Source organism: Equus quagga, chromosome 9 (assembly GCF_021613505.1).
Source record: "Equus quagga isolate Etosha38 chromosome 9, UCLA_HA_Equagga_1.0, whole genome shotgun sequence".
NCBI lineage: Eukaryota > Metazoa > Chordata > Mammalia > Perissodactyla > Equidae > Equus > Equus quagga.
Window position 1 is genome coordinate 91,580,314 of NC_060275.1, and position 24,232 is coordinate 91,604,545.

The 24,232-nt window shown below is 36.4% G+C and overlaps 1 protein-coding gene across 1 annotated transcript in view; it reads right to left on the reverse strand.

Annotated features, from left to right (window-relative positions):
- Window positions 1-22,044, reverse strand: part of WDR70 (WD repeat domain 70) — a 287,917-nt gene extending 265,873 nt beyond the window's left edge. Inside the window, exons 1-5 of the mRNA XM_046672043.1 lie at window positions 21,934-22,044; window positions 21,778-21,843; window positions 19,164-19,247; window positions 12,464-12,584; window positions 2,552-2,747 (exon numbers count right to left, since the gene is read on the reverse strand). Of these exons, the coding sequence (XP_046527999.1) occupies window positions 2,552-2,747; window positions 12,464-12,584; window positions 19,164-19,247; window positions 21,778-21,843; window positions 21,934-21,958 (492 nt within the window). The 5' untranslated portion in view covers window positions 21,959-22,044. The remainder of the gene's footprint in view (window positions 1-2,551; window positions 2,748-12,463; window positions 12,585-19,163; window positions 19,248-21,777; window positions 21,844-21,933) is intronic.
- Window positions 22,045-24,232: the final 2,188 nt, after the last annotated feature.

The following is a 24,232-nucleotide window of genomic DNA, read 5'->3' on the forward strand; positions in this document are numbered from 1 at the left end:
CCAAATTTCCAACCTATCTGCTTCACACCATCTCTGGCCCAGCCTTGGAAATGCTGGTTGTGATACATGTCGGAAAGAGAAATAGAAGGAGAAATGGAAAAGTACGTCTTTCTCACATCCATAGCACGTTGCGACCTAGATGTGTACTGCTGCTTCTTGCTGCTGTTTCTGATTACCCATGTGTGCTTGAAAAGAAAATGTTAGATGAGGGTTCTATGTATGTTCAATAGATAAGACCTGTGCATTTGTACTGTTCAAAATCTATACTCTTACTAATTGTCATCTTAATTTCTGAATCTCCTGTTATGATTGCAGAATCTTCCATGTCTCCTTGTAATTCTGTCAAATGCTTTGAGTATATTGTGTTAAATGCACAGAGGTTAAGGACTCCCAAATTTTCCTGAAGAATAAATTGTTCCTTTTACCATTAGCTATTGACAGTTGTTTGCTAATTAAGATTATGACTTAAAGATTAATTTTATAATATTAATCAGTTATTTTGATTTGTATTTTCCTGCTATATCTCTTCCTTCTTTTTCTTTCAACCTTCCTACGTCATTACATTTTAGGTATACCACTCACAAACAGAACATACCTGAATTGTTCAATCTGAGAATTTTTATCTTTCCATTTACATCTATTATGAACACTGATATATTTGTATTCACACCTATCACCTTATTTTGTGATCCCTATTTACCAAGATTTTCATCTACTCCTTTTTTCTGCATGAACTTACTTTGCAGAACTCCCACTTATACCGTGTCTACCACATACATGCACATACATACTCAGCTACATACATTTTCAAATAAAGCATTTGACAGAATGTACCCCCTTGTCTGCATTGCACTGGAAGTGGTGCAGACAAGGGGGTATATTTTCTGTACAGAATTTAAAAACAATAGCACAGTCAACTGAAGATAAGTCTGCTTTTTATTACCACCATTTGCTGGCAATTCTAAAAATGTCAGTTTAGAAATTTGTTGTTTGCTATGTTTAGTGCTGACCCTTGATAATAGATATGTAAGCTTAAAATTAGCATATTTTTATTACTTATCTTTTAATAAACACTGTATTCTACATGAACTTACTTTGGAGAACTCCCAGTTATACCGTGTCTACTACATACATGCACATACATACTCAGCTACACACATTTTCAAATAATGCTTTTAATGGTTCAGATTCATTCAAGCTTACTTGAAGAGCAGTTTCACATCTCCAATCACTGTTGCACTACATGCTTCTGCATTTAAATAGCAGATTCAAAATAAACAATGATTATTAAGATAAAGAAACAAAACCTGAGTATCTTCCATTCTCCTATTCTCTGAATGCCAGGAGAAAAAACAAAAGATGGTAGACTAAGTTGGCAGAAGAATTCAAAAAGGCAATGCTTGAACACCTCAATTGTTTTCATCAAAAACATTCTAAGGCAACATTTAATGACAATATTTGTCATTATTTAGCCATTTTCTCTGATTTTTACAGAAGAAAACTTTAGAAGTCATTACGAAATATATCAGAAAATGATGAATTTTCCGGAAAAAAGATTTTAGTGAAAATATTTCAAGAACAGAGATATTTAAAAGTCACTAGAATTAATATCAAAGGAAAAAAGATATGCTCAACACTGCAGTTTCGGGAACTTATTGCACAATAAGATTTTTAACGAAACTGCCAAATTTATCCTTATGTTGCTCTTTTTATAATTTTACATACACAGGTGTGCATGTGTATATACATATATAACAGTCATTCCATGTGAAAAAAAGTTTCAAAATTAAAATTAAAAGCTTCTTTTGACCAACTATGAACAAATATAGATTGACAAATTTCATATATTGTGTACTGAACATGAATATGCAAAGAATGTCCATTCTGAGAAGTCATTGACAGATTTGTGAAAGTTTAATTTCTTTTCTGACCATTATTATTTGTTCCATTTCGTAATTATTTACTGAAAATAATCTGTCACACAGAGGAGGGTAGTATTTAAAAATTATCCATTCCAGATGTCAAATACAGAAAGTATACCAATGGTTTTATTTTATATTTTTTCTTTTTACTATTTTGGAGTTTATATCATTTATTTCTATTTTTTGGGCAGTTACTCTTAAAACCATAACGTGCACACAACAATCTAAATTTAATAACCCTAGCCCCCTCCCAAATAATACAAGGACATCAAAATGAATGAACTGATTCTACTCTCCCATCTTCCACATTACTGTTCACAATAATTTTAGATCCATTTTGTTTTTAAATCCCCCCAAATTTATTCATCAACACCATTATTTACTCTGAATGCTTACGTTGATTTAACAAAATGTTTAATTTTTTTAATACATTGCTTCCTGCTCTCCAATTATTATTTTTGATTTCTGTTTCCTTGTTGCTGAAGTACATTCTCTAGAAGTCTTTCAACAAGGGCTGTCAGCCGTAAATTCAGATTTTTTTTTTTAATTTGCTCTTACTCATGAATAACAGTTTAGCAGAGAACTGATCTGTACACTACCCTAAGACACTACCTCACTGAAATACTTACGTCCTCCTCTTCTGAATCACCGTCATCATCATCATCTTCTTCCACTTCTTCAAAAGGAGGTGGAGGTAAAGGACCGATGATTTCTTCCTCCATATGACTAACTGGTTCTTCCACCATTTTAAGGGGTAAAGGAGGGCCAATTAACTCATCATCAGAAGAATCAGAAGTCTCTTCACTTTCACTGCTGCTTGTATCCCTGAAAACAAGAAACAAACTCTTTGTCTCCACTGCCACAAAGAGCACAATCTAGAGAGAGTACTGATTTCTCAGGTACTGCCTCTCCTTTTAACTGAGTTTTTAAAATGTTTTCAAATTTGTGATTCAAGTATTAAATATGTAAATCAAATATTTTATCTTAAGAAAGTAAAAAAATTCTTTTATATACTTATCTTACCTAAACATAAATTAAAGTCAGATGAAAGGTCACAGCAATTATACTTTAGACCCCCATTAGATCATCCTCACTTACTGGAATGTGCAAGAAAAACTACAAAACACTACATCCATAAGAAAGAAAACCACGGAGATACCCAATGCCTCTATGTACTACATTTGAATCCAATCGCTGTTTGCCACAGGAGCAAATAAAGCCTGCCATGTAAGAAAGTTAATATCACTCTCAAAATGCTTCAATATGTTTTCTGAAATACAAATTATTTCTCAGTGCTAATCCAAGGTTGCCGAATTGCTGAAATGTTAAATGTAGCATTCCTACTACTCAGCCATAAAAAATGATAAAGTTGTCCCATTCACAACATAGATGGACCCGGAGGGTATTATGTTAAGCGAAATAATCAAGAAGGAGAAAGACCAGCAGCATATGATGTTACTCATAAGCAGAAGATAAACAAACACATGGACAAAGAGAACAGATTAGTGGTTTCCAGGGGGAAGGGGGGAGGGAGGTGGGCACGAAGAGTGAAGGGGCACACCTATACGACGACTGACAAATAATAATGTACAACTGAAATTTCACAATGTTGTAAACTATCATAACCTCAATAAAAAAAAACGTTAAATGTAGCATTCCTGCTTTCTAAAAATATCTTACTCTAGGGAGTATCATAGGGATTCTCAACATTTTTTCTATCCAACACAGTGAGGACTATTACACACCCTCATTAAGGTCTTTATCAAACCCCTCTAGGCATTCTGAAAGCCATCACCATCCACCATCCTTCCACTTCCCACCCCACCCCAAAGGGTTAAGAATTGCATTCCTAATGATGTCACTTAATCTATCAAATATTTTATCAAGTTATCAAATATTTTATAGCCTTCTAATAAAGTATTCCTAGTATATAAACTCCATGAAAGCAGAAATTTCTGTCTGTCATGATCATTGCTGTGTCTCTAGCAGCCAAATGATGCCTGACCTAGCATCTAAATGATATAATAGGTACTCCATATCTATTGAAGAAAATATGGGATATTTATTTTTATTTTCATCTAGGTTTAATATTGAAAAGAATATATTCTCACATACATATTATCCTTTTGCAAAGGTAGGAGGTAGCAAACCTCCATAAACAGTTTCTCTTTGTTTTTGCAATCGTCTCACTCACTCTGCTCCAGCACCAAAGGCATTTCTAACTGAACAAGTCAGGCTTGGTTCAGCATGAGGGTCCAGCATGAGCACCTGCAGTCCCCTCTGCTGGAATTGATTGTTATATGGCCTCTTTTTCATCATTCAGGTCTCGTCAATTGTCACCTCTTCAAACAGGCCTTCAGGGCCGCCCCCTTTCTAAACTTTCACACACTCCCATCAGTCACCATTACCTTAATTAGCTTACTTTGATTATCCTTATTACCTACATTACTAAATTATCTTATTTGATTGGTTACTTAGTTGTTTATAATCTGCTATCCTTCCTCTCAAATATCGCTACAACAATATAAGCTCAGAGATCTCATCTGATTTGTTAGTTGTTGTATCCCCAGTGCCTAAAGAAGTGCCTACCCCACAACAGATGTTCAATAAATAATAGCTAAATGACTGAATAAATTTTCCTTAAAGTATTCACACTCCCAAATTTTCTCCCTTGTGATTAAATCACAAATTTCTGAAGGCATTGGTTCAGAAGTCACAAGCTTTCTTTTTTTTAATTGCAGTAACATTGGATTATAACATTATATAGCTTTCAGATGTACATCGTAATATATTTCAAATTCTGTGTAGATTATATCATGTTCACCACCCAAAAACTAATTATAGTCCATCCCCTCACATGTGAGCTTAATCACCCCTTTTGCCCTCCCCCTCTTCCCCATGGTAACCACCAATCCAATCTCCGTTGCTACATGTTTGTTTGTCGTTGTTTTTATCTTCTACTTATGAGTGAGATCATACGGTATTTGACTTTCTCCCTCTGACTTATTTCACTTAGCATAATACCCTCAAGGTCCATCCATGTTGTCACAAATGGCCAGATTTCACCATTTCTTATGGCTGAGTAGTATTCCATTATGTATATATACCACATCTTCTTTATCCATCTGTCCCTTGATGGGCACCTAGGTTGTCTCCAAGTCTTGGCTATTGTGAATGATGCTGCAATGAACATAGGGGTACATGTATTTTTATGTATTTGTGTTTTCAAGTTATTTGGATAAATACCCAGCAGTGGGAGAGCTGGATCATATGGTAGATCTATTCTTAATTTTCTGAGGATACTCCATACTGCTTTCCATAGTGGCTGCACCAGTTTGCACTCCCACCACATCCTCTCCAACACTTGTTGTTTCCTATCTTGTTAATTATAGCCATTCTGACCAAAGTGACGTGATATGTCACTGTAGTTTTGATTTGCATTTCCCTGACAGCTAATGATGTTGAGCATCTTTTCATATGCCTGTTGGCCATGTGTATATCTTCTTTGGAGAAATCTCTGTTCAGATCTTTTGCCCATTTTTTAATTGGGTTGTTGGTTTTTTTGTTGTTGAGATGTATGAGTTCTTTGTATATCTTGGATATTAACCCCTTATCTGATATACGGTTTGCAAATATCTTCTCCCAATTGTTAGGTTGTCTTTTCATTTTGTTGATGGTTTCCTTTGCTGTGCAGAAGCTTTTTAGTGTGATGTAGTCCCATTTGTTCATTATTTCTTTTGCTTCCCTTGCCCAGTCAGACATGGGACTCAAAAATATGCTGCCAAGACCAATGTCAAAGAGCGTACTGCCTATGTTTTCCTCTAGAAGTTTCATGGTTTCGCGTCTTACATTCAAGTCTTTAATCCATTTTGAGTTGATTTTTGTGCATGGTGTAAGGGAATGGTCTACTTTCATTCTTTTACATGTGGCTGTCCAGTTTTCCCAACACCATTTACTGAAGAGACAAATGGCCAATAAGTACATCAAAAGATGCTCACCATCATTAGACATTAGGAAAATGAAAATAAAAACCAAAATGAGATACCATTTCACACCTACTTACGATGGCTACAATCAAAATAAATAAATAGGGAAAATAACAAGTGATGGCAAGAATGTGGAGAAACTGGAACCCTCAGACATTACTAGTAGGAATGTAAAATAATGCAGCCACTGTGAAAAACAGTTTGGCAGGTCTTCAAAAAGTTAAACATAAAATTATCCGATGACCCAGAAATTGCATTCCTACGTATACACCCAAAAGAATTAAAAGCAAAGACTCAAACAAATACTTGTATGCCAATGTTCATTGCATTCACAATACCCAAAAGGTGGAAACAACCCAAGTATTCATCAACAAATGAATGGGTAAACAAATTGTGGTATACACGTACAATGGAATACTATTCAGTCATTTAAAGGGACAAAGTTCTGATACAACACAAACCTTGAAAACATTATGTAAAGTGAAACAAGCCAGACACAAAAGGACAAATATTGTATGATTCCACTTATATGAAATATCTAGAATAAGCAAATTCATGAAGATAGAAAGTAGATTAGAGGTTATCAGCAGCTAGAGGAAGAAAAGAGTGGGAAGTTATTGCTTCATGGTTAAAATTTCTGTTTAGAGTGGCAAAAATTTTTGGAAATAGTGATGATGGTTGTACAATATTATAAATGTTATTAATGCCACTGAACTGTACACTTAAAATGTTTAAAATAGTAAATTTTATGTTATAAAAATTTTGGCACAATAGAAAAAATCAAGACAGTAGTAAAAGGATATAATTTAGAAACATGGAGGTAAACAGAAGAAGAAAAAATTTTTTAAATTTAAAATGGTTTCTTCTGGGAAGCAAAAATCACGAACAGAGACATGAGGCTTTACAATGTTTGACTCTGTAATATGAATATATTACTTCAATAAAAATTTAAAAGATCTGTGGTTGCTAGAGGTTAGGAATGAGGGAGGAAGAAATAGGTGGAGCACAGAGGATGTTTAGGGCAGTGAAACTACTCTCATTGATACTACCATACTAACACTATGCAAAGGCACAAATCAACCCCATCAAACAGTATGAAGAAATACATTAATACTCCAGACCGGAAGGAAAATGACAAGCAGCCAGAAATCAATCCTGAAGGCACAGAAATTTACAGTCTAAATCAGAGAGAATTCAAAATAGCTATCATTTAAAAATTCAATGAGTTATTAAAAAAATTCAGATAGTTCTTTTTTTTTTAAAGATTTTATTTTTCCTTTTTCTCCCAAAGCCCCCTGGTACATAGTTGTGTATTTTTAGTTGTGTGTCCTTCTAGTTGTGGCATGTGGGATGCTGCCTCAGCATGGCCTGATGAGTGGTGCCATGTCCACACCCAGGATTCAAACAGGCTAAACCCTGGGCCGCTGAAGCACAGCGCACAAACTTAACCACTCGGCCACGGGACCTGCCCCAGATAGACAGTTCTATGAAATCAGGAACAAAATTAATGAACCGAGGGAATTCTTCACAAAAAAAGACTGAAACTAAAAAGAAAAACCAACCAGAAGTTTGAGGATAAAATAAAGAAAAATTTGGACTCCCTGAATAACAGAGCTGCTATTATGGAGAGAATAAGCAGTGTAGAGGAGAGAAATATAGAAATGCTTCAGATGGAGAAGGAGAGAGAGATAAGACTAAAAAAATGAAGATATACTCCGAGAAATATCCAACTCAATTAGGAAATGCAACATAAGGATTATAGGTATTCCAGAGGGAGAATGGAGCAGAAAGCTTGTTTAATGAAATAATAGCTGAGAACTTCCCAAACCTGGGGAAAAAGCTGGAAATACAAGTGAAAAAAGTTAAAAGAAATCCTAATTATATCAATGTAAAAAGACCTTCTTGGGGTCGGCCCCGTGGACAAGTGATTAAGTTCACAAACTCCGCTTCAGTGGCCCAGGGTTTTGCTGGTTCGGATCCTGGGTGAGGACATGGCACCGCTCATCAAGCCATGCTGAGGAAGCATTCCACATAGCACAACCAGAAGGACCTACAACTAGAATACACAACTATGTACTGGGGGTCTTTGGGGAGAAGAAGAAGAAAAAAAAAGAAGAAGATGATTGGCAACAGATGTTAGCTCAAGTGCCAATCTTTAAAAATAAAAAAAATAATAAAAAAGACTTTCTCCGAGGCATATAGTAGTAATACTGGCAAATGTTAGTAAAAAAGAATAAATATTAAGGGCAGAAAGGGAGAAGAAAATAACTTACAAAGGAACCCCTATTAGGCTTTCAGTGGATTTCTCAGCAGAAACCTTACAAGCTAGGAGAGAGTGGAATGATATGTTCAAAATTCTGAAAGATAGAAACTTTCAGAGAAGAATACTCTATCCAGCAAAAAATATCCTTCAGATATGATGGAGAAATAAAAACTTTCTCAGATAAAAAAAGCTGAGGGAGTTCATCACAAGACCTCCCTTACAAGAAATGATCAAGAAGGCCCTCATATCTGAAATAAGAAAAAGAAAGAGTTTACAAAGCCTTGAGCAAGGGGATAAACAGGCAGACAAAATCAAAAAATTGCAGCTCTCTATCAGAACTGGTTAGCAAACAATTATAACATTAAAGATAAAGGGAAGGAAAACATCAAAAATAACTATAATCTCATCATTTTAACCATAAACTCACAACACAAGATGGAATAAGTTGTCACAACAATAACTTAGAAAGGGAAGAAGAAAGGATGGAATCAGCTTAGATGGGAAACAAGAGGCTATCAGAAAATGGACTATCTCATCTACAAGATTTTTTTATACAAACCTCACAGTAACCACTAAACAAATAATCAGAACAGAGACAGAAACGATAAAAAAAAAAAAGTGAGAAAACCATCATAGAGAACTACCAAACTGAATTGGTAGTCTGAAATACACAGGATGAGAAACAAAGGAAATACAGAACAATTGGAAAACGAGCGATAAAATGGCAGCATTAAGCCCTTCACCTATCAATAATCACTCTAAATGTAAATGGAATGAATTCTCCAATAAAAAGACAAGGAGTGGCAGGATTGATTAACAAACAAGACTCAACAATACACTGCCTCCAGGAAACACATCTCAGCTCTAAAGATGAACACAGGCTTACAGTGAAGGAAGATGATACTCCAAGCTAATGGCAAACAATAGAAAGCAGGTGTCACAATACTTACATTAGAGAAAGCAGACTTCAAAATAAAACAGGCAATGAGAGACAAAGAGGGGCAGTATATAATAATAAAATGGACACTCCACCAAAAGGACATAACATTTATATATGCACCAAAAACAAGGGAGCACTGAAGTACATAAAGCAACTATTAACAAACCTAAAAGGAGATATTAACAACAACACAATAATAGTAGGGGACCTTAACACCCCACTTACATCAATGGATAGATCATCCAGACAGAAAGTCAACAAGGAGATAGTGGAATTAAATGAAAAACTAGACCAGACGGACTTAATAGATATATAGAGGACACTCCATCCTAAAACAGCAGAATACACATTCTTCTCGAGTACAGATGAACATTGTCAAGGATAGACTGTATGTTGGGAAACAAGGCAAGCCTCATTAAATTTAAGACAACTGAAATCATATCAAGCATGTTTTCCAACCATAATGCTATGAACCAGAAATCAACTACAAGAAAAAAGACGGGAAAGTACCAAATATGTGGAGATGAAACAACACGCTACTTAACAACCAATGGATCAGCAAAGAAATTAAAGGAGAAATCAAAAAATATCAGAGACAAAGGAAAATGAAAATACACTAGAGCAATTCAAATGGGATGCAGCAAAAGTGGCCTTAAAAGGGAAATTCAAAGCAATACAGGCCCAACTTAACAAGAAAAATCTCAAATAAGCAACCTTAAACCGCACCTAGTAGAATTAGAAAGCGAAGAACAAACAAGGCCCAAAGTCAGCAGAGGGAGGGAAATAATAAAAATAAAAGCAGAAATAAATGAAATTGAAACCAAAAACAACAGCAGAAAGGATCACTGAAACTAAGAGCTGGTTCTTTGAGAAGATAACCAAAATTGACAAATGCTTAGTCAGACTCACTAACAAAAAGAGAGAGAAGGCTCAAATAAATAAAATTAGTAATGAAAGAGGAGAAATTACAATGGATACTACAGAAATACAAAGGATTATAAGAGAATATGATGAAAAACTATACGCCAACACATTGGACAATCCAGAAAAAATGGATAAATTCTTAGACACATACAATCTCCCAAAAGTGAATCAAGAAGAAATAGGGACTCTGAAGAGACCAATCACAAGTAAAGACATTGAAATAGTAATCAAAAATCTATCAAAAAAAATATTGGAGAGGATTTTGAGAAAAGGGAACCCTCATACACTGCTGGTAGGAATGCAAACTGGTGCAGCCACTATGAAAACAATATGGAGACATATCAAAAAATTAAAAATAGAAATACCATACAACCTAGCTATCCTACAACTGGGTATTTGTCTAACAACTTGAAATCAACAATTCAAAGAGACCTATGCACCCCTATGTTTATTCCAGCATTACTCACAATAGCCAAGAAGTGGAAGCAACCCAAGTGCCCATCGACTAATGATTGGATAAAAGATATGACATATATATATATACAATGGACTACTACTCAGGCATAAAAAAAGACAAAATCGTCCCATTCACAACATCATGGATGGACCTTGAGGGTATTATGTTAAGCAAAATAAGCCAAACAGAGAAAGATGAACCTCATATGATTTCACTCATACGTAGAAGAATACTAACACATAAACAAAGAGAAGAGATTAATGGTTCCCAGAGGGGAAGGGGGTTAGGGGGTGGGCATAGAGGGTAAAGGGGCACCTTTATATGGTGACTGACAAATAATAATGTACAACTGAAATTTTACAATTTTATAAACTATTATGACCTCAATAAAATTTTTTTAAGTTATATTTTTCTTATTTCTATCTTTATATTTTATAATTATAATGTCAATAATAGTTCTGTAATTGTAATCACTAATAACAAAAGTAATGCTTGGGTATTGTCATATCAATAAAATTTATTCCCAATACCAATAGTGCACGTTCTTTATCTTTTGGTTTTAAAGTTAGCATTGCACCAAAATATAGAATCAACAGAACTATAGAAGTCTTTACAATTTTCAGTTAATGAAATCATTGTGTGTCAAAGCCTTAGCAATAAGATGAATTCCCAAGACATCTTAAATCATCCCAAAAGTAAGAAACTAAAGGTAAATATTAAATGTTTGTCTTAGAAAAAGGAGGGGTTTTTTCTACCATATTGAAACCCAGCAACACTGTGTGACTGACAATTAATACAAAACTATAGACAATGCAAAACTGAATTTTTTGACTAGTATATAAAGGAATTACACTCGATAGCAAGAGTTGGCAAACTCTGGCCAGGTGCTTGCTTTCTAAAGATTTATGGAATGCAGCCAAGTCCATCTGTTTATGTATTGTCCACAGGAGGGGAGTAGTTGAGAACGAGATAGGATGGACTCCAATGCCTAAAACATTTACTATCTGTCCTTGATAGAAAAGGTTTGCTGAGCCCTGCTTTTCATGAATCTATACAAAGATACCCACACTTCAGAGACTAACAGATATTAGGGTTGCACTGTCATGTCCCATTCACAACATCTCCCTTTTCGGGAGAAACACATTTGTAGTCCCATGTAGATATTCCCTCTCCCTACAAAGATAAACTATAGAAAAGACCAAGATTATTACGGAGTGAGATTCTGCTCTAGAGCCTAGATTGAGACACCAAAGATCTGCACTAGGGAGTAGATGAGCAAAAAATGAAATTACACAGTATAAATGATATTTTGTGTATTCCATATTTTTATGGTTTTTTCCTACAATGAACAGAAGGAATGACAATCCGATGGCACATTTTGCCATGAAGAGTTTACAGAACCAATTTGACAATTAACAATATACCTAACAACATTAGATTTCTTGTATTATTCCTTCCAGATTTGATATCTATATACATTTATGTTTTTTAAAGTTCTTAGTAATTAAGTTACACAGTATTAAATTTCACTTTAATTATAATGGCTGCTTTCTCCTAGATCTGTAAACTTTATAATGTGCCTCTACTTATATTCTTTCTTTTTATCTATTTCCATAAAGGATCCTACTAAAAAAGGTTATTATGAATGTAGAATTTTGGAAAAAAGGACGAAAGATGTAAACGCCAAAATAAACATGACAAAAATTACAAATTTGAGAACATCTTTACAACTTTATATAGTTATGCTCTGCAGTCAAAAGGCATAGATTGTAACACTACATCTGGAATACTTTAGAAAAACTCAAGTGATTCACAATGTGACCAACGACTTTTTCATGGTCCTAGGGATATACAATTGCCTAAATTGGGAGAAATTATGCAAACTTTTAATATCAGGAACTTTGCCAAAATTGTGTTATGAACACCTAGAAAATGATACTTTAAAACAACCCTTTTGAGAAAGTCAAGTACCTGGAAGATGATTTAGAACAATCTCTGACCACATTTGAGCCTGAAGATGTTGGTTCAATATCTTCATTTTGCCTTCTTAATTCTTTCTCTCTGTTCATTTCTTCTTCTTTTTCTCTTGCCTCTGAAAAGATTTTTAAAAATTTCCAACAGTTAGACTTCAAAATTTGTCAATAACAAAAAGGCTGAAAATTAACATAGTCACAAAGATGTAACTTAGAGTGTTACCAATAACAGCAAAAAATTATCAACCTAAATGCCCAACACTGGGAAAATAATTACTGGGTATCAACATAATATAAAATACAGCTAATAAAAATAGTGATGGAAAATGTACAAATCTGGGAAAATATTAACAGATATGCTAAGCAAAATTAGCATGTAAATAGTACATGAACCACGACTGTACTATGTAAAAAGATGTGGAAGGTTGTAAGTAAAAAAGAAAGTATTCACAGGTAATATTTTAGGTAACTTCACTTTTTATTTTTAATGTTTTAAACCATAAATTCAGCACTTTGCTCATTTCTGAATTTCCCACACTGGATTTTTGGTCAGAGCCTTCTTACCAAAACCAGGAGACTATTTCAATTAAGTACACTAGGTTTCTAGAGTCGTTTACCTTGGAAAGACACACACACACAAAATTTATCCAAGGAAATTTAACCTCGTTCCTCTGATAATATCACTGTACAATTGCGGGTCACAGGGGAAGGAAATGAATTATCTGAATAGTCTGGTTCTCAATTGCCACCATCCTCAGTAAATGGAGATAATCTTTAATGTTGTTTTCCTTAATTTAATAATGAAAAACAATACACTCAAAGTTAAGCAATATCAAAAGGCACTTATTAACTGGGATGCTGTACCCTTTAGGGTCTTTCGTTAATAGGATACGGAAGATGAAGAACAAGGAAATAACCAGCAAGTGTCAACAAGTAAACACATAGTCTTTCTTTTCAAACATGGTAGGTAAAACACTCCAGAAGGATAAGGCAAATGCTACAGCTCTAGCTCAAGTTGATTTTTTTTGTGCTCTCCACTGGGCTAAGGTGGGTTAGGAGTCAACAACTCTGGCTCCGATCCTGGAGGAGGTTGAAAAAATAAAAAAGAGAGAAGGATAATGTCCAAATTTAAGAGTGGGCCTGCTTGGCTCCTAGCCTCCTCCTGCTTCTCCAGTCAATCCCTCCATACCCTCCTGGGTCAGCGAGGAGGGAACCACACTTGGACTAGAGGCTAAGGTCTTAGAGGCAGTTTTGATGCTAATTAGAAATTGATAACAAAATACATATTATTAGCCACCTACCCAATAGCTGTTTCCTCCTTTTTTCCTTGCTAAGAAAACCACAATTTTCCCCAGGAAAGTGGCAGCCCTGTGCTTCAGGAGATCCTAGGCCCCTCCCTGCCCAGAAAGAGAGAAGCTTCATTCCAAGTCAACCATATTGCTCTTGCCAATTGCTGTTTTTGGAACTGACGTGGCACACTAACGCTGGCCAATAAGACGTGAGAAGTCAGGTAGAGGTACATTCGAGAAAGGTTCTCTTACTCCTAAAAAGAGGTATATAAAATAGTCTCCTTTCAGCCTGTGCCTGTGGTCATCTGCCTGAACAAAATTTCACTGACAATTTTGGGTCATGAGGACAGTCAGCTTAGGACAAGCCAACACCCTAAAGCTGGCAAAGCAGAAAAAGGGGAAAAAACTTCATGTACTTCATGTCAGGACTCAGAAGATCGCAGAAGATCGAACAGCCCCATTCTGGAGTTCTTGTCAGGTGTGATACTAAATTTTTCTTATGTGAGCCATTTTTGATTAGGTCTTCTATGACTTCTTTGCAAGTAACCAAAAGCATCTTAACATCAATCTTAATTTAACAAAAATAATAGCAACTAATTCTTACAATGAGCTTACTATATACCAGGTATTATTTTAAGCAATTCCTGTAAATTAATTCCTTTAATCTTCCTAACAACCTCTGAAGTAGGTACTATTTTTTTTTCAGCTTTATTGAGGTATAATTGACAAAATTGTAAGATATTTAAAGTGTACAAGTGATGATTTGATACACACATACATTGTGAAAGGATTCCCCCATGGAGTCAACGACACATCCATCACCCCACGTATTTAACCTTTTGTTTTTGGTGAGAACATTTAAGTTCTGCTCTCTTAGCAAACTTCAATTATCTAATACAGTTGAAATAGGAACTATTATCCTCACTCTACAGTTGAGGAATCTGAGACATAGAAAATTTAAGTAACAGAGCTAGTAAGTCCCAGAGTAGTGAATTCAAGGCTCCACAACTGGGTCTTTCCTTGATGTGACCAGACTTTCTAGACTGTAAAAGTATCCAACGAGCACCACCTACCTTATATAAGTGAGCCTGCCTCTCTCTCTAAAGGGCTGTGAAGAACAGCTCTTTACTGCTTTCACCAGACTACCTGGAAACTGCGACCCACCCACCCATCTAACTACAGTTCCTCACCAGTGAATAAATACTCCAAACCACTTGCTCCATCTAGTGAAGCATCTAATTTTGTAATTTAAAATTTTAACTTTTTTTGTTACACTAGCAAGGATTTTCTATTCAGAGAGGTTCCTGCTGTCACCCGCTGCATTAAAGCAGGAAAAAAAAAAAAGAAAGACGTTTTAGAGAAAAAAAAATTTTTTCTCATTGTTGACTGAGGTCAAAAGCAAAACAAAACAGAATTTAACAGACTGTAGCTCCCGGACAAAGGGACTGTTTTGTGCATTTTTACACAATGAGGAACCAAATACACTGTAAACACTACAAAAATGCTTTATATCTTCCCTTAACAAAAGTGAATTAACCTACTCTCCAATACCTCACTTTATTCTTCCAACCACCTCATTGTATTGTTCTCTACTTTCAAAGAGTTACCAATTTTGGATAGCCATTTCTGAAAAAGTACCCCACATATTTGTGACTTTTGTCTAGGTTAACAGCAAATGATCCAAAACTACCATGTCGCATCTGGGCCGATTCACACGAATTGCAGATGCAAATGAATGTAACTTGGCACCTGAAAATCTCAAAGCCAATCATCATAGCAACCACTTAACTTTAAGGAAGAAATGAGAGTTAAGATAGACAAAATGTAAAGGAAATAAAAGTACTAGAAATATAAGCTAGAATGTTTTCTAATCCTGATAACCTCTCTATTCATTGGACTTAAATCTTACTAAATGTTTTTGTTATTCTAACTTAAAACAATTCACCAGCCCACTAATTTCATGAAAATTTACATTCAGTTTTAAATGTTTAATGCCAAAACACTAGGAAATAAAAATAAGATGGGAACACTTTAACTACATAAGTTACATTTCTCCATTAAATATTTAGGGATGTAACTACTATGTACCAAGCTCTGTGTTAGGCACTGTAAGCATGAAAACGAAGAACAAGGTTCTTATCCTCAAGACATTAACATATTAAAATAGATTTATAATACTTTTTTATTGAAGTACAGTTGACATACAATATTATATTAGTTTCAGGTGTACAAGATAATGATTTGACATTATAGTATTTTTTAAACTGTTATGGGAACAAAGGTGGGAAACAATTATTACGTCCAGAGGGGTTTTGAAATAAATACCTAGAAAAGGCAAAATATGAATGAGGACTTAAAGGATGAGGTAGGAATTAACTAGGTAGGAAGGCTGTTTCAAGTAAAAAAAATTTAAGCTTTTCTAATTTCTAAGATCTCTGGGACAATTTTTCTTTTCAGGATCATTAAATCATCCACTGAAATCTTATTCAAATCCTATCTTAACCATTTTTTCAAGAAATTTTTTTCCAGTCATATCAGAGAAGGTTCATAATCCACCCAAAGCATCACAACACCCAAAATGAGCATTTGAATAAAAGAAATTTTTCTTCCTCATTTATCTCCTCATAGTATAACAGTTCTAAAAAAAGGTCTATGTCTTTCATATGTCCTAAACATATTTAAAGCTTTCAGGAACAAAAAAATTAAAAAACAATTTGTACCATTATTATTTCCTGACATTTTACATAATGCGTATTTTATTGAGGATTTATAGTAATTTATCCTTTCTACTAGAGCATTTAACAACCAAAATAGTTTACATCCACATACACAGACAATTAAATTTCCTATTAAAAGGACCAAAGTTCTTATTTTTCTCAAGTCTGATGTCAATGCCCAGGGAAGGAATCCAACACCAATTATGAGATAAATAATGCCCATATCAGAATTTTTGAACTTTTCTTAAAAGAAGTCAAACTTTGGATTCATGTGTTTAGATCAGGGGTAGAAACAGCAGTCCAAGTGCAAGGATGTACTAGGAAAACAAAATTCAATACATTTCATTCATCCACAAACATCACAGAAGAACATGGCCTTTAGATAATTTTTCAAAATTTTAAAAATCTATTAAATCTTCACTGAAATTCCTCTTAGGTGCTAAATGCATACATGTTTTACCAAGAAAAACAACAGGAATTAAAAGTGATATTTATAAAGTATCTTTAAAAGGTGATATGCTCAATATCTCAGTCCCTTCAAGAACCTTGTAAGGGAGATCTTATTACCATTTCCACCTAACAGATGGGGAAATTAAGGATCTGAAGTTTGAAAATCCATCCAATGTTACTCATCTGGCAGAACATGGGGCTGACCCTCAAATCCAGGTCCTCCCATTCCAAACCTCAAGCTCTTTACAATGGATCACGCCATTTTAAAACATTCTCCAAAGAAGCAGAATTTTATTTTTTGAAAGGCAGTATCACAGTTCTAAACTCAATTCAATAGTCTCAAATATATATTGAGAACCTATCTTGCAAGGCTGGGGACTATAAAATTTAGGAGAATAAGACAATCCCTGTTCAAACCAGTTTGGTATCACAGGTTGAAAGAGGGTAACTACAAGAAAGCCATACTACAATAAACATTGATTAAAATGTCTAAAAATTAAGTGGTTGAAGTATCTGTAAATACCCCTCAGATATCATGTCTTTGTATCTTGTTTCATATTAAATTATTTAATATTTTTAGGAGTGGTAATGGTATTTTGGTTAAGTTTTTTAAAAGGATCCTTATCTCTTAAAGACACATACTAAAATATTTACAGGTGTGGGGCCGGCCCGGTGGCGCAGCAGTCAAGTGCAAGTGCACATGTTCCGCTTCTCAGCGGCCCGAGGTTCACCGGTTCAGATCCCAGGTGCGGACATGGCACCACCTGGCAAAAAGCCATGCTGTGGTAGGCGTCCCACATATAAAGTAGAGGAAGATGGGCACAGATGTTAGCTCAGGGCCAGGCTTCCTCAGCAAAAAGAGGAGGACTGGCAGTAGGTAGCTCAGGGCTAAACTTCCTCAAAAAAAAAACAATAAAATAAAATATTTATGGGTGAAATAATGTGTCTAGGATTTGTGTCAAAGTAATCTAAGACGGAAAGTGAATGGAAATAACACTAGCTACAAATTGTCATAGTAATTAAATCTGTGTGATAGACACATGTGAGCTCACTACAGTACTTTTGTATGTGTTCGAAATTTCACACAATGATGAAAGTTTTTTAAAAAATAGTATACATAGACAGCTGTCTTTTCACCACAAAAAAAGAAACCTGTTATTCTTCTAAAGACCAAAAATATTTCATGTCAAGCTCACTTCCCAAATATTAGCTAATACTGCTATATAATTTATCATTTTAAATCCAACAATAGCATGTACCAGAGAACAACGTTCACTTTAATTTTTCCAGGAGTCCTGTCTCTGACTTCTAGCCCCTTCTGTTCCATCACATTACATCTTTCCTTTCTCTAGTGTAAGAATGATCTGAATCAGATCCAAAGAAAGCAGTAGAGGAGTCAGTCTCCTTCGAAGACCCTAAGGTGGTACCTAGAATTGCCAACCACCTGGTATCAAACCAGACAGTCTGGAAATTAAGGCCTTCATTAAATGTCTGATACAACTCATTAATGCAGGGATTCAACAGCAGCAGCCACATTCACTGTATGTCTCAATTTTCTATACTGTCTGGGTCAACAGTCAGTGGTGTACACAGCTCTGAGAACCACCTCTCGCCCAGCCTTCCAAATACTGGTTTCGCTGTAAGCAGGAAAGAAAAACATGAAATGAGAATCAGAAAGAGGCAGGAGGAGAGGTAATAAAGAAACTGCTATTCTGATTCTTATAAATTAATTTAGAATCCTTCTTTATTCATAGCACACACTTCTAAGAGATTTTAGCACCCAGATCTTCTTATTTTATTTGGATGTAACTTTTCACCATGTTTAAAAAAAACCACCTCTGGGGCCTGCCCTGTCATGTAATGGGTAAGTCCACATGCTCCATTCCGGTGGCCCGGGTTCACGGGTTTGGATCCTGGGCACGGACCCACACCACTCATCAGCCATGCCTTGGTGGTGACCCACATACAAAAATGGAGGAAGACTCATACAGATGTTAGCTCAGGGTTAACCCTCCTCAAGCAAAAAAGGAGGAAGATTGGCAACAGATGTTAGCTGAGAGTGAATCATCCTCACCAAAAAATAATAATAAATAAATAAATAAATAAATAACCTCTGCTCCCAAAGGAACTAGCAAATATGGCCTTTGAAATTTTTTTCAGTCTTATAATAACTGTCAACATACTTGTGTAAGGTGTATACAGCATTTAAATCAATAAAAGAGCAGATAACTGAACTTCTTACCCAGAGTTTTCCGACTTCTTTCCACAGCTGTTCTCCGGGTTTGTTCAAACATTGCTTCCAAATCAAATGTGCGAGCTTTTTTCCCTAAAACAGGAATAAGTAACAGGCTGTGATCTTCTTGCCCTAAGCTGGCCAGAGTGTAAGTAGTCAATAAATGCTTTCTGATTGACCAATAACCACTTAGTCTGTGTATTTACAGCATGGCTACATGATAACCATAAAATATCAAGAAAGAAAGAGCTTTCTTCCCAGGGAATTTTTCATGACAATCTCATCACTAAGTACCACTAACCAGCCAACTTTTCCATCCTTCTCTAAATCATCTAGACTCTACCCCTTAAAACTACAACACTGGTGTGGCAGGCAGAATGAAGAACGTTTATACCCTAATCTCTGGAACCTGTGTATATGTTACATTACATGGCAAAAGGGACTCTGCAGATGTAATTAAGATTATAGACTTTAATCACACAAGTCCTTACAAGCAAAGATAAAGAAGAGATACGGCAGAAGTGAGAGAGATCTGAAGTGTGATAAGGACTGGAGACACTGTAGTTTTAAGATGAAGGGGCAAGATGCAAGTAATGCAGGTACCTTAAGAAGCAGCAGCTAAGGGACTCGCACCTGACAGCCAGTAAAGAAACAGGGGCCTCAGCCTTAAAACCACAAGGAATCAAATTCTGACAAGAACCTGAATGAGCTGGGAAGGAATGTTGTACGTGCTTTTTTCAATACTAATACCTACTCCATGTTACTAAGAGTACAGTAAAAGTAGTACTCTATTTACATAATATTGACTTTGATATAAATCGAAACAGCTTTTCTGAAGGGCATTATGACAATATGTATCAAGAAGTTTTAAAAGATATATACCCAACTTTTTGGTTACTTTTTAACATTTACATTCTTTATAAGCAATTCCTCCTTTAAAAATCTACCCTATGGAAATATGCATAAAATCTCTTTTATGAAAGGAGATAAAAGAGTTATTTACAAAAATGTTCATTTTGGCATTAGTGATAAAAATTAGAATTAGAGGGCCAGATCCATGGCTGAGCAGTTAAAGTTCTGCACGCTCCACTTCAGCAGTCCAGGTTCACAGGTTTGGATCCTGGGTGCAGACCTACTCCACTCATCAGCCATGCTGTGGAGGCATCCCACATACAAAACAGAGGTAGAATGGCAAAGATGTTAGCTCAGGGCCATTCTTCTTCAAGCAAAAAAAAAAAGAGAATTGGTTGGGGGCCGGCCCCATGGTCGAGTGGTTAAGTTCCTGTGCTCCACTTCAGTGGCCCAGTGTGTCGATGGTTCGGATCCTGGACGCAGACATAGCACTAATCATCAAGCTATGCTGAGGTGGCATCCTACATGCCCAACGAGAAGGACCCACAACTAAAAATATACAACTATGTACTGGGGGGCTTTAGGGAGAAAAAGGACAAATAAAATCTTTTCAAAAAAAAAAAGAGAGAGAAAGAATTGGCAACAGATGTTAGCTCCAGGCGAATCTTCCTCACAAAAAGAAAAAAGAAAAGAATTAGAAACTACATAGGGGAAAGTTAAAAGTATTACAAACTATGGCATTTCTATTAAATGGGCTACCACTCGGCCACTAAAAATCATGTTTTGGAAGAACATTTTATAATACCGGAAAATGCTCAAAATATTAAGGACAAATTATATATAAGAGAAATATAAAACCGTATACACAAATGATCTTAATTTTCTTAATAAATACACAACAGAAAAGACTGGAAAACAAATTAACAAGTCTTGATTTCTAGATCATGAGATTATGAATGAGTTTGCTCTTCCTTTTCATTTATTGTGTTGTTTAGATTTTCTCCTATGAAAATGTGTTACTTTTGAAATTAGGGCAAAAGCTATTTTAAAGAACTGAAACAAAGTAAGTACCACAGTATGTACTACAAAGGTCTATAGTACTTTTGTAGTCATGACCACTTAGGAAATAGTAAACATGTGGCTCAAGACATTACCAGAATAAGCGAATATATGAACAAACTAACAAGAGACCTGCCTCATTAGCCTAACATTTGTTCTCTCCAAGATCCAACAGAAATGGGGTGAGAAAACAATTTACATTTGTTCTTTTACTGAGAGCAATGTTTTCAACAGATGACTACATCTCTGTTCGAGGCCTTTATCTTGATCGCATAACTTGCCGTGACTAGGCTCTACAGAGAGACTGAAGTGAAGATTCTGGGGAAGAAGTGTTTAATAACCATTATAATATCACTTAATGGCCCATTTGTTGCCAGAAGGGCCATCTCATTATAGACCGCAATCGGTGGCTAGCTCTGTCTCAGGACGCAAAGTGAAAACTCCCTCTCCCAACCAACACCCTCCACCGCGTGGGTCACAAAGCAATTTTTCTTTCCCACAAGGCTTCCATAAGTGTCACCTGAGCCGATCCCATAGATAGGCAGGAGTCAGAAGACGAATGGGGAAAAGAGCGTCGAGAAATTGCAAGACAGATGCTAAAGTAATTAGGCCTGGCTCTGCGGCAGGTGCGGAACAGAGGCGACAGCTCGGCCTCCCCTCCCAACCTGTGGCTCTAAAAACCTCTGCAAAAGGAGACGGGGCAGTCACTCACCGAACCCTGTGAAGCCCATGGTGACCGCCAGCTGCGGGTCCGGTCCCGACGCGTCTGAGCCTGTCACTGAGGCAAAAGCAGAAAAGAAAGGTAGCCTCGTTACTGCGGCGCCCCCGGCCCAGCCCACCCCGTCCGGGCTCGCCCCACCGGACCCACCTTCGCTGGGCCCCGGGCGCTCCATGGCAGCCGTCCTGCGCAGAAACAGCACAGCCACAGCGCAAACAGCAGCCGAGGACCCGCGGCAAACCCAGCAGGAAGTATCGCCTGCGAGCGGCAGCGTCGCCGCCCGGGCCAAGAGCGGCACCTTCCGCGGAGGGCCCGCGGCCTGCTGAGCAGCGCCGCCCTAGCGGGCTGGCGGGGCACGAGCGCCGCCGACGCTGCCTTCTAACTCAACCTGCTGGATGGGAACATTGTCTGGAGTTTCCCCAAGGCTCTTTACCTTTTAAGACGCGTTAATGGCCAAGGTGACACTTAATCCTCTCAGAGTTCTAAAGAGAAGCCAACAAACTCCCTTTCTTTGCTTGTTGTCCTTCAGTATAAGGAAACTTCCACAGTTCTCCATCTTTTGAATATATTTTGAGGAAGAAACCAGTATCTAACACATGACTGAAAAGCACTCAGAAGCCATAAAGACCTGAGTAGGTAAGAGTTGTCAGAAAATGCTCTAAAGCTCATATTCTTACCCCAAGCCTCCCTCTATTAGCTATGCTTGGTTATAGAGTTTCCCAGACCACAGCAAGGGTTCCCAAAGCACTTAATTCACGTATGTCTTATATTTTCACTTCATATTGGTTTTAACGACTCCTTAGCTATGCTATGAACTGATGGCATATTATTTATCTTTATATTTCTGAATTCTAGCAAAACTATGTATAGACCTAATAAATGTTACTGAATGAAAATATTTTCATAAAGATACTATCGGCCCCACCGCTACCTTAATCTCCTATCTCAAATTATGCTTTATCTATACACTCTAAATGATAATTATCAAGTCTAATATCATTTCCATTGCTCTTAGAATAAAATACAAAATTATTAACATGGCCTGCAAAGCCTTTCCAACTTCATTTTTTTCTATTTTCTACCACGCCAGTCTTCTTCCAGCTCTATAAGCACCCTCAGAACATGATGTCCTCAAAGCTGACTCTTCACCAACCCCATGCCCTTCATTTAACTCTAGCCATCCTTCAGTTCTCAAATTAAACGTCAATGCTCTTGTAAGCATTTACAGACCTTTATAGACCTCCAACTAAGTTAGGCCCCTCTATCTATCAGGTAATTTAGTATCCTTCCTTCATAGCACAGTGCCTATGTGGGCACTCAGTATTTCTTAAATGAATGAATAAGAAAAACAAAAGCAGTTGTGAAGGCAAAAGCTACTCCTCTTATATGCAGGATGTTATATAACTTGGGACAACAAAGTTTGGTCTCATCCCGAGATTACTGAACAGCAAAAGTCAAAAGTCAATGTGAACTCCAATCAATAAGGCTAGTTCATTGTACCTTTAACAAAATAAGTTATTAATGTGACTGTCTCTTTTCTGAGTACAGATAAGCAGACCTCAGGTAGTAGAATAGAACTTTATGAATACAGCTCATTATGTAACCAATGCCCCAAGCTTATAAACAGCTATTTCAGTTCCTCAGGAGTCAAGGACTTGTGGGTGAGAGCCTCAGATGACACATTTTTTTTTCTTTTAATAATTTGAATTTTTTAGAGCAGGTTAAAGTTCACAGAAAAATTGAGGGGAAGGTTCAGATTTCCTATATATTCCTTGCACGCACACACACATAGCCTATCCTTTTACTAACATCTCCCACTAGAGTGGTACACTTGTTACAAGTGATGAACCTACAGTGACACATCATAATCACCCAAAGTCCATATTCATATATGATTCACTCATGGTGTTGTACATTCTATGGGTTAGGACAAATTATAATGACACGCTTCCATTATGGTATCATACAGAGTATTTTCACTGCTCTAAAACTCCTGTGCTTTGCCTATTCATCCCTCCTTCTCCTCTCCCCCAACCCCTGCCAACCACTGGTATTTTTATTGTCTCTACAGTTTTGCTTTTCCCAGAATGTCATATAATTGGAATCATACAGTATGTAGCCTTTTCAGATTGGCTTCTCTCAGTAATATACATTTAAGTTTCCTCCATGTCTTTTCATGACTTAATAGCTCATTTCTTTTTAGCGCTGAAAAATATTCCATTGTCTGGATGTACCACAGTTTACTTATTCATTCACCTACTGAAGGACATCCTGGTTGCCTCCAAGTTTTAGCAATTTTTAATAAAGCTGCTACAAACATCCATGTGCAGGTTTTTGTGTGGATATAAGTTTTCAACTCATTTGGGCAAATATCAAGGAGCACGATTGCTGGATCATATGGTAAGAATATGTTTAGTTTTGTAAGAAACTGCCAAACTGTCTTCCGGAG